The following is an 11,621-nucleotide window of genomic DNA, read 5'->3' on the forward strand; positions in this document are numbered from 1 at the left end:
ATGCCTTAGGAACAGGATGATGATAACAATAAGAAATTTCACTCATATGGCACTTTTCATTGCAAAGGATGCCAAAAATCTCTCTTACATATAAGAGGGGACCAACTCCATCCATTACTCAAGCAACATGTGTGCAGCCATTATGCACCAGTAGCCCACTACATAGCATATCAGCTGGTGTGGTGAGAAATTACTTTCCCTGAATTAAATTCACCCCCTGAGATAAAGGGGAACTACAGTATATTTGCCATATTGTACAAACCCAGAGTGGAATTCATTCAGGATACCAGGGTTGACACTGCATATCTGACCAATAGTATCAAGGGGATGTTTAATAACCAGATAGTCTGGACCTCAGTTTAATGTCTCATCAATAGTACCTCCAGTACAGTGTCCCCTTTGACCTTTCCTGGGGTATGGTTAGGAAATTGGTATCCAGAAGGAATATTGCCTCCTTCTGGTCCATTCACGACACCAAACTGGTTTTCTTTAGAGGTCTCCCATTCCAGTATTGGCCAATCCCCATTGTTACTTAGCTTCTGAGGTCTGAGGAGGTCTGAGGAGGTCACACTGTATAATGATGGTAATGCTGCTGTAATGCAGGGAATATTAACTAGGTATTTACATAGATAGTCACATATCTATATTGCTTTTCTTTGTTTTGGCCATATTAGTATTTTAATGTGTTACAGGCATAACTACTATATTTATTCAGGCTATATTCTAATATTGTTTAATTTCACCATTTCTGTTTCTAAGGCTGTTTCCTAACTTTTGTGTTTCTAGTTAATGGTAATCTACGCTGCTGTTTCACAGCTTCCTTGACTGAAACAATCATTCCAATTTTTTTATAACTAGATTTGTTCCTGTTGCACATGTAAACCTGGGACTTGTCTACATGCTGAAAATGGACCATCATTATGAGGCAATTCGGAGATTCACAAATGCCATAAAAGTGGATCCTACTTACATCAGAGCATATATTTGTAGAGCTCAAGCTTATCACAAGGTATTTTTTTATCACACTTGTTAAAAGTAGGCAGTGCTTTAGTCTACATTTTAACTGTTACTTTTTTATGGACTGCTTTGCTTTTACCTTTTAAATAGTGTCTCTGATAAATTATACGTTTATTAAGAAAATTAACCCCTAAAGCCTACACAAGCAAAACAAATGTGGTATTTTATTTCATGACACTTTTTCTAAATACATAATTTTTTAATTGAGAATAATGCATTTGATTGCCAAAATTACTGTTTGTTGAAAGGAACAGGTATGCATTGCAATATTTTAGCATGTAAGCATCATATCTATGGAATGAGGTTTAAAGAATGCTTGAATGAAAATGTGTATGTGTTTCTTAAATGGCCAGGTGCATGATATACAGAGAGCACTGAAAGACTTAACGCATGCTATCCATCTCCAGCCTGATGCACAGCATCTTTACATAATGAGGTAGGAAAAATGGACAAGCATTCGTACATGCCAAAAACACTCCAAAAACCATTCCAAATAAAGGAATTAACTTGAGATTTTTAACAATTGCCTTCAATTAAAAATCACAAGTTTAAAAATAAATTACAGTATGTTAGTCGTATTATCATTGGCTATCGTGATAATATTTTTGCAGTATGTTATTTTGGATAAAAACGTTCTTTCATACACATGTGTGTATCTGTATTCCAGGGGCCAGTATTTGTGTGACATGAAGGAATTTGAGCTGGCTAGTTTCTGTATCCAGTATGCTGCTGAAATGAATAAAGGTACAGGTGTATTGCAGTGTGTGAGCAGTCTCTGAAGAACCGATCTACCGTTAGAGGAATTTCACAAGCCAAACAAAAAAAGTATTGTTCAAGCTGCTTGTACTTACAAACAGTACTCGAATGGAAGTTTTGTTATTCATATATTTTCCTGATGCTTTAATCCAAAATGACCTACATTTCTGCAGCTGGGCCTCATGCTGAAGAAATCTGTAACTTGCTCAAAGGTACAATGGTTGTGCTCCACCCAGGAACTGGGCCCACAACGTTTTCAGTTCTCAGTCCAGAGCCTCCACTCACCGCTCTCCAGTTGCTCAGTGCCACTAGATGGCACTGTGGTGAAAGCTATAGGGTAGCTGAAATGAACTGTGGTTAGTTAATGAACCCCCTGTCTTTGACAACAGTGAAACGTTTTCTATGCCCTATACCTATACTGTAATACTTTAAATAAAGGCACTATATTAATCAATTAATCAACTAAAGAAAGACTAATACAGTACTTAAACAGTCACTTTATCACTTAAAGAGTCATTAAAATGTAATTGTAAAATTGTTTTTGCTTCAAAAGACATTTCATTAAAGAGTTTAAATGCACCTTCAATGCACTTCATGTGTGAGTGTTTGGCGCTATGCATTATGCATGAAAAAAGTTTTCTTTACATTTCTTGGAAGCATACCTTCTAACTATGAACATAAGTTAAAAGTGAATTGATTTTCATGACAGGAGACCTTATTGATACAAAGAAGTGTGTGTACACATTAAACGCCTTAACACTTACATATTGTTATTTTGACATAATACTGAAAGATGGTCAATTTAAGAGTTTATATATGTATGGATATTTAAAAATATATATATATTTTGGCTTAATATAAAACCGCAGAGAAAGAAATGTTAAACATATGTTTTGTGTTGTCACCAGCTATAGGCTCATGTCCTGTGCAGCAGGCAGCAGTCCACTCCTTCCTGGACAACAACACAAAAGCTATTGACTGTCTCGCCACAACCACAAAAACACGTCCCACCCCACCCATCTTCATCCTTCTTGGAAAAACACAGATGAAAGCCAAGAAATATAAGGTACATTAGCAATCTGTCTTTGTCTGTCTGTTCCTCTTTAATTATTTCCTACTTACTCCTCCTTTCTTTGTTGAAACACGGTAACAAAGCTTTCCTAAGATGAAGTTATGCACTAAAGTTTTTATAGTAAGGGTTCTTTGTCTGAAATACAATGAGCAAGAAAATCTGTTTCACATTGTAGATTAAAGAACACCGACCTCCATTCAATGAATGGATCCTCAGTTTGTTTTGTTTCAGAGTTTTTTGCCAAATTCAAGAACATATTTATATTTTATTGCAGGGTGGCCATAAAATCCTTGTTTTACTGTGCCTTTAGCACTGCTAATGCAACACATTGCTTAAACATCTCGTTTTTCTTGCTGCCCTGACGTAGCAGTGTTATACAAATTTATTTTATTAAGAGTGGCATACACTGTCGGATTTAGAAAGGCATACAGAAGCACGGGAAAATTTAAAGGTTCATCATATGTGTCTGCTGCATTGATCAAAGCTTTCTTGAGGTGTGTTTCTTTTACAACACATCAATCATCTTACCGCTTTGTGAAACTTGATTTCAATCATTGCTTTGCAGCTTGCACTTCAAAGTACCGTGTTGCTCTGCATTCTCACAGTATTACTACTACTACAGCCAGCAGCCATATCACTCTACAACTCACAGCTGGCAGCCCACTGAGGCTCAGCAGGTGTGAGCCTGGTCAGTACCTGGATGGGAGACCTCCTGGGAAAAACTAAGGCTGCTGCTGGAAGAGGTGTTAGTGGGGCCAGCAGGGGGCGCTCACCCTGCGGTCCATGTGGGTCCTAATGCCCCAGTATAGTGACGGGGACACTATACTGTAAACAGGCGCCGTCCATCGGATGAGACGTGAAACCGACTCCTGACTCTCTGTAGTCATTAAAAATCCCAGGGCGTTTCTCGAAAAGAGTAGGGGTGTAACCGGCCAAATTTCCCATTGGCCCTTACCAATCATGGCCTCCTAATAATCCCCCTCTATGAATTGGCTACATTACTCTGCTCTCCTCCCCACTGATAGCTGCTGTGTGGTGAGCGTTCTGGCACACTATGGCTGCCGTCGCATCATCCAGGTGGGGCTGCACACTGGTGGTGGTGGAGGGGATCCCCATTACCTGTAAAGCGCTTTGAGTGGAGTGTCCAGAAAAGCGCTATATAAGCAATTATTATTACTAGTACAAATGTTAACAGTAAAAAGTAAGGTTGTTTTTAAAATTCATATCATGCAGTTATTACTTATTTCACTTATTTACTTCAATATATATATATTCTATAATATATTTTAACACAGGATGCAGTCGAGAGTTTCAAAAAAGTACTGATGCTGCTGTGCCCCAATGAAGATGGGTTGTGTACTGTACCTGAGGCTGCTGAAGTGTTTTACTTCATTGGCCTCTGCTACATGGCCCAGGTCAATTTACTACAGGTAGGATGATGTTTGCTCCTACAGCATAATTCCGGTAGCATAAAAAAATATTATTTTCTTTCTTTTATTTGTTTTTCTGTTAAATTATACTGTAAGGAATGCAAGGTGTGCTCTTTTGCAATAATCTGATATATTTTTTGGCTGCAATACACCAGATAGACAACACATAGCATACTGTAGTGTTAACACATAAACAGTGGATTTTTTTTTCAGTGGGTTAAGCAGGGAGCATGTCTTCCTCTGGACAGGACCTTGTTATGTCCTTTGGCATTGCATTTAAAACAGTCCTAATAATTAAAGTTTCTCACAAAGAATTCTGACCTAGATAAACACATCAGTAAAGTGTGACATTCATGAAATAATGATTCACACCTTCTGTATGAAGAGCCTCTCTTTTGTTCACACACACGAAGCAGAGCATGATGTGACCTATTGTTCCAGGCTCTGGAAGCATTCAGTAATGCAGTGAAGATAAACCCTGATTATGCAGATGCCTTCTACCAGCGTGGACTTTGTCGGATGCGTCTTCAGCAATCGAAAAGTGTACAGGATTTCAATCGAGCTCTTTCAATCAACCCCAACCTTTTTCAGGTACTAAAACAAAATACTTTTTTAATGCTTAGTCCTTTTCTTCCAATAACTGAACTTACAGCATACAGTGAACTGAAGCATACAGTGGCATCAGTATGGAAATGAGGTTCAAGGGGGGTTAGTGGTACCTACTGGCATACCACAACAACCTACAGCATCAGCAAGGCTTTCCTTAGAAATGTAACCAGGCCCAGTATTGATTAGCTTCTGAGATCTGGTTTACCAACTGCAATGGAGTTTTAAACATTTAAGACCCGTTAGACCTTTAGATTACATGTAGACTTGGTTTTAATCTATTTAGATCTATTTAATTTAATCTATTTTTTATCTATTTAGAATAGATAAATAATTGTAAACTATTGCAAGGCTATTTCTTTGCCTTTTTGGTGAAACCTTTTGTCAGAAAAAAACAAGAAGGTTATTGTTATGCTATTTTATAAAGATAACCATGTTTTTTTTAATTAGAGATGTATGATACTGCTTTTTTATCACAGGGATTTGGTAAACTGAAGTTAAACCTATTTTGAAAATAAATTATTTCCTCAATATCTTTCTCAAGGTATATCTAAGTCGTGCTGCTTTCTATGGAGACAAGGGGCGCTACTCAAAGGCTATTCTGAACTGCAATGAAGCTATAAAGATCCAGCCCAAGAGTGTGAGAGCATATCTTTACAGAGGTGTGCTGAAATTCTACATGAAGGTAAGATCAAAGAGTTGTGCCATTAAACTCAGCTACTATCACATTATTTTAACTGCTGAGACCTAATTGGGTGAAAACTGGTCAACGTAGTCAGACAAATTAGGAATCAATCCTGAATCCTTTTCTGTAGTAATAAAAAATCTCTTGCACGAAACAATATCAATATATTTACAGAGCATAAATATTTTTTTAATTGCCTTTTTTATTTTCCTTTGACAGTTATACTTAAATGTAAGTGACAAGAAGTGACAAAAACACATTTTTGAAGAACTCTGAGGATGTTTTGAAGCAGTATTTTCCTATTTACAAATGAAATTTCAGATGCTGCTATTATACACCCTACTGTAGTGCTTTACAATAAAGTAATACATTTTTATAAAAGACAAATAAATCACAAGTTGAGGATTGCTACAAATATATTGGTTTGATGTACACTTTTTCCCCAAAAGTGAAAAACAAAATCTCAAACACAACTATGTAAAGGTCTTTGACATTTGAATTGTTCTTTTTGTTGCATTGTCATAGTGTTTTAAGCCTACAATCCTGAGACCTTTTAGCTTTATGGATGATTACAGAGATGCAAATTATGTTAATGATCAAGGAACACATCCTTGAGTCACTTCTCCAGTGAGTCAGGTAGATGTAATTGGTATATGTGATGGATTAGTCATGTTATGTCATTGGCCAAACCGCTTTATGCCACACGGTGTTGTGGGAAGCCGGAGCCTACCCGGCAAGCCACGAGCGCAAGGCAGGGTACACCCTGGACAGGACGCCAGTCCATCGCAGGGCAGGTGCAGGCCAATCATACAAGGGGACAATTTGGAGGCCACAGTAAAGGCCGAGGGGGGTAATTTGGCCTGGACACCGGGATATTTGCCTGGTCTTACTGAGAAATGCCGATGAATCTTCAATGACCACTGAGAGTCAGGACCTCGGTTTAACGTCTCATCCGAAAGACAGCACCCACTACAGTAGAGTGTCCCCACCACTATACTGGGGCATTAGGACCCACAGAGACCGCAGGGTGGGCGCCTCCCACTGGTCCCAGTATCACAACTTCCAGCAGCAACCATAGCTTCCCAGGAGGTCACCCATCCAGGTACGAGGTACTGGCCAGGCTCAACCCTGATTAGCTTCAGTGGGTAGCTAGTTAAGAGCTGCAGGGTGATATAGCTGCTTGTGTGATGGATAAGTGACTATAGTATTTCATATCAGCTGCTTGTATATACTTAGCATACCTCGAGCTGTTGAGATTGTGTTTTTGAATATTCCTGTTGAGGTGAATACATTTTTCTTTAATTAATTGATCAATCGGAAGGAAAAAGGAAAAACAGCTGTCCTTGGCTAATAACATTGACTGTATAGACAGAAATTGGAGTTAGAAATATATTTAGACAGTTGTGCTTTTCAGCACTGTGAAATGGTCAGAGCTAGTTAATATTCATATTCTCTTAATTCATTGCAACAGGCTGCTCTTAAAACCCTAAAGGATATTCCTTATAAAACATATATTTTCTAAGAAATATATATATACACAGAAATATAATAGACACAAACTTTGATAATTAATTATTAAGGTCAGCATCTAACATAATTATTATTAGAAAAATCAAAATGTTAGATTTAGGGTTTTACTAGAAGGATACAAATTAGCATACACGAGTGTGTTTTGGGTTGTGTATGGAGTGAGGCACCAGTAGTTTTCCCTTCATCAGTCTTGCTCTGGCCTTGAAAGACGACCAGTCTGCCGCAGTTGGTTCATATCATGCTGCTGTGTTGCAATCTTCCAAGCATAATGAAACACCTGCGTAGCACTCGTTCCAGAAATAATTCTGACAGGAGTTTTTAAAATGATTCTCACAGTTTAACTAAATGTTTAAGAAAACAGAAACATGCTTTACTTAGTGCTAGAAGATTAAATATTGCGCAAGGAGTTGCTAAAATTGCTTTTTATTTTCATGTAGACTAAATTGTGTTCAAGGTGTCGTACATCAATCCATACAAAACATGGGAGCTCACAAGAAGGGGCAAAAAGAAGGAATGCGTAGGGGAAATAATGAATGAATTCTGGTAAAAATAATGCAGCTGTCCAGGCAGATGTCGTGTTTGCACTAGCAGAATGTGGTCTAGCTGTGTTTCTTTCTGTAAGGATGATTTATTTAAAATAATGCAACCACTTGTGGGCCAAGGGTATCTGAGTCTCCCTCCAGCCTCATAAAACAGACTTTTTAGCTACTGATTTACTTGCCAGGAGTAACTTCGGAGCCACCACTGAGCAGGAGCAGTCACAAGGGCTCAGTGCCACAGTCACAACCACATCAGTCACGCGCACCCAAGAGTACTCTTCCAACATACAGGACATGCCCACAGTACCTTTACTGGGATTTTCAATCAAATAAATTCTGATCTGTACAGTATGTTGGGTTAAAAAAAAACTGAGAACCTGCGGTTTTGCTTATTTGTAATAAGTCAACACCCCTCAGTAGGCAGCATCATTAACCCAGCGTCTGTGTTGTCTCCCCTCCACCATTATGCCATGAGAGGCCTGTCCCCTTTTTTCACACAGGCCCAGGCAGCCGAACAGACAGCGTCTCTGCCAGCTGGAGGAGGCACATCTGTCTCCAAAAGCAGCCAGAGGGCCAGGATGCACAGATGCACAGCCCTTTTCGATCTGTTGACTTGTTTGTTTCATCTTGCTAGTATCATTTTAACTTAAGATCTAAAAACACTGCACTGTTTGTCTTTGTTCCAGGTATACAGGTATGCTGTGGAGGACTTAACCACAGCCGTCAGTATTGACAAGATGTGCTCCCTTGCCTACTATAACAGGGGTGTGTGCTACCAGGAAATGAAGGAGTATAAAAATGTAAGTATTTTGTGTATCATGTTCTTTGTAGAAACATTATATTACATTTTCCTTGCTTAGAATTTTAAAGAAGTTTTAAGTTTACACAAGTGTGTGTCCTGCCATTTAAAATCACAAAACATTTTGTTTAAATGTCACAAAATGAGTTGTAAAACTCATAAAACTATGATTTAGTTTTGTTTTCACACGTTTCCACAGGCAGACATATCTTTCTATTCCTACTGTTAAAGAAGACATGTGAACTGTTAACAAAAGATGCAGTCTAACTTGGAAATAAACTATAAACCACATTCAGTTTCTATAGCCTTCAATTCAGTATTGCATTACATAAGAAATGTAGCACCCTGTTTGTTATTTTACATTGCTTTATTTTTAGGGTTTTGTTTTAACACAAACTAGTTTATATCTGTACATATATAAAGATAAATATATATACCCTTAACTGGCATAGATAAGCTGCTACAATGTGATTTCATAAAGGCTGAGTTCAGCAAATTTCTTCCTTCACAGGACACAAATTACTGCCTAGATTGTGATGTACAAAAGAGCTGCTTCTAAATCAGGATAGTGGTAGTGATAGTTTGGCAAGGCTTGATATTTGAGAATTAGAAACACGAGGAATTTCACCAGTATTTTGCATCTTTGTATGAAACACAACAATAAACAACAATCGAACATATTGTATTATTCTTGTTTGTGATTTGAGGCTTTAAGAGACTATGGAATCGTTCAGCTTCTTGGAAGCAGGAGAGAAATAGATCTGAAGGTGTTGGTTAATCGTGGCCTTCTGTATGTCGAGCTGAATGACTACCACAATGCCCTCCAGGTAAGTAGACTTCTTATCCTCCTGTTAGATCCTTTCAACTGAACATTCATCTAACTATTTTGCCTGTTAATGAATCACTTTATTTTTTAAATTTCACACACAATATAATGTAATTTAGAAAAAATATGACCTTATATAACCACTTAATATAAATATAATTTGTGATAGTACAATTGTATTTCAAAGTATAATTGATAATATCACAATTCCAATTGTGAGTTTACACTAATTTTCCTGAACAATCAATGCCCTAGAATTTTTTTTATGGAATATATCTCAGGAAGGGGGCTTTCATGCAGACATTAGGCTTCTCCAGGCTTTAGTCGTGAAGTTTAAAAGGGAAAAACACAACATGATAATGTAGTTTTAGCAATGCAAGATGAATAATAAACTGTGGGTGTTCAAAATTAAATTAAATCAAAGATGCATTCAAAACGTCCCCGTCCAAGTACTTATTTGTCTATTAACTAATCTGAATTTAAGAAACTGTCTTTGTTATGTCTGTTTTAGTTATGGAGAAATTGAAGTTCTCATGAAACAAATAAGAAAATAAAAAATACAGGAGACGATATGTTATTTGTAATTCTATTCGTCCATTGGCTTAGCTGAGGTCTTGTTTAAGAAGACATCTATAAATTAATTTGGTCTTGACTTGCTGATAATATACTGATAATGTTTGAATGGCAAACGTAAGTCAGGTTGCTTTGGTCTGTTGAGAATAGGAATTTGTTAATTCTGGATTAAAACAATTTGTGTGATGGATTTCTGGTATTAGATGGGGTTTTTTTTTCCCTCATCTGCAAAGTGCCATGAACTGCATAGTCTAGAGAATGGGGATTTCTGACCATGTGTGTGAATGGTTAAGTTAAAGTTAAAGCCTTGTTAACATTAGGATATCTCTATACTTCAAATATCAATTTGTTATGTTGTTGATAACTTCAGTATTCCTAATATATGTATACTTCAGTAATATATATTATTATAGACCATAGTATACTGATGGAAAAAAGAAACGCAACGTTTCCTGGAATGAGAATACTATAGTTACAGCTGATGTACTTTCACAAAAATGTCAATTTGTTTTAAGCCCTCTGACCAGCAATACAGCTTGTGCAGTGAGGCATTGCAGCTTGCCAATCACACGAAAGGTTAGGTGCACTTTTACCCAACGAGGTCTAGGTGGAGCAATGCCTGATCGGTCGCCTTTAAAAAGACCTTAAATCAAAGCTTCGGACAGTGCAAGAAAAGGCCACCCTTAGAGTCAGTTTTCTGTGCATTCTATAATACCTCAAATTCCACGCAGATGGGAGGGTCAGAGTGTGGAGGAGGAGGTGTAGCTTTTCTTTTGTCCATCAGTATATATATTAAGCTTTGTCTGCATTGGTTTAGTCAATTAACTCGGGTTAAAGCAAGCTTAAAGTCAATGACTTGCCTGGCTCGGCCACTGCAGGAGCTGTCAGTCTCTTGGGAGAGTCAGGCCAATGGCTGTGTCACGCCCTCTGCAGCCAGAGGGCGCTCCTTCTTTGTCCTGTCCCTAGTTTCCGGTCTGCTGTCCTTCCTGTCCCTCTCTTTCCCTTGGGCTATATATTTCCGGGTCTTGCACTCTGTCCTCGCTCAGCATTGAGGTTCGGATGTCCTGAGACCCGCCTAGCACCAGGGCGCCCCACGGCCGCTCCCTGAGGGCATAGGTCTCTATACGGCATTCCTGAACTCTTTGCATGAACGAGCCCGGGCCTTTTTCCCGTCTCGCCGCTACGCATATGGGTCTTTTTCCGCTCTCCTGCTCCCCACGGTGAGTCCCTTTGGACGTCCGTGACAGGCTGCTGCTGACATGAAGGGGGAGCCGTTACACTTATTTTTCCCAGTCTGGCCTCCTCAGTGTTCAAACTTTCCAGGGAATAAACTATGTTTGTTTTATGTCTTAAATAATGTAGGATATACCATATACATTTAAGCATTGAAGGCAGCTGCGGTATAACCACTGCACTAAGCAGTGTGTGATTGTGGTTAAGTCTAATTACTTAGCATTTTGTTAGTATATAGTGTCTTTGTTGAATAATATACAATAATTTCTCAGCTTTGTTCAGTTTCATATAAGATAAATGATAAGCAGTAGAAGAATAAATATGTCATCTTTAGTAAACTACAGCTTAATTGGTCTATACATTCATCCGTGTAACAACGCAGGATTTTGAAGCCGCCTCAAAGAAGAGCCCAGAAGATGCCACTATCTTCCATGCACTTGGAGTCTACCACCACAGGTGTGTTCACTTTTCACCTTTTACCAATGAATATCCTGAAAGTTGCATTGTTGTTACAGAATATTAACATTTTAACAGATCTGAAGAGTTGCAATATCT

The 11,621-nt window shown here is 38.2% G+C and overlaps 1 protein-coding gene across 1 annotated transcript in view; it reads left to right on the forward strand.

Annotated features, from left to right (window-relative positions):
- ttc6 (tetratricopeptide repeat domain 6) overlaps window positions 1-11,621 on the forward strand; it is a 39,826-nt gene that overhangs the window by 16,804 nt on the left and 11,401 nt on the right. Inside the window, exons 18-27 of the mRNA XM_015350559.2 lie at window positions 859-1,009; window positions 1,371-1,453; window positions 1,685-1,761; window positions 2,682-2,839; window positions 4,141-4,275; window positions 4,717-4,866; window positions 5,426-5,566; window positions 8,322-8,435; window positions 9,142-9,261; window positions 11,449-11,522. Of these exons, the coding sequence (XP_015206045.2) occupies window positions 859-1,009; window positions 1,371-1,453; window positions 1,685-1,761; window positions 2,682-2,839; window positions 4,141-4,275; window positions 4,717-4,866; window positions 5,426-5,566; window positions 8,322-8,435; window positions 9,142-9,261; window positions 11,449-11,522 (1,203 nt within the window). The remainder of the gene's footprint in view (window positions 1-858; window positions 1,010-1,370; window positions 1,454-1,684; window positions 1,762-2,681; window positions 2,840-4,140; window positions 4,276-4,716; window positions 4,867-5,425; window positions 5,567-8,321; window positions 8,436-9,141; window positions 9,262-11,448; window positions 11,523-11,621) is intronic.

This window comes from Lepisosteus oculatus, chromosome 8 (assembly GCF_040954835.1).
Source record: "Lepisosteus oculatus isolate fLepOcu1 chromosome 8, fLepOcu1.hap2, whole genome shotgun sequence".
NCBI classification, from domain to species: domain Eukaryota; kingdom Metazoa; phylum Chordata; class Actinopteri; order Semionotiformes; family Lepisosteidae; genus Lepisosteus; species Lepisosteus oculatus.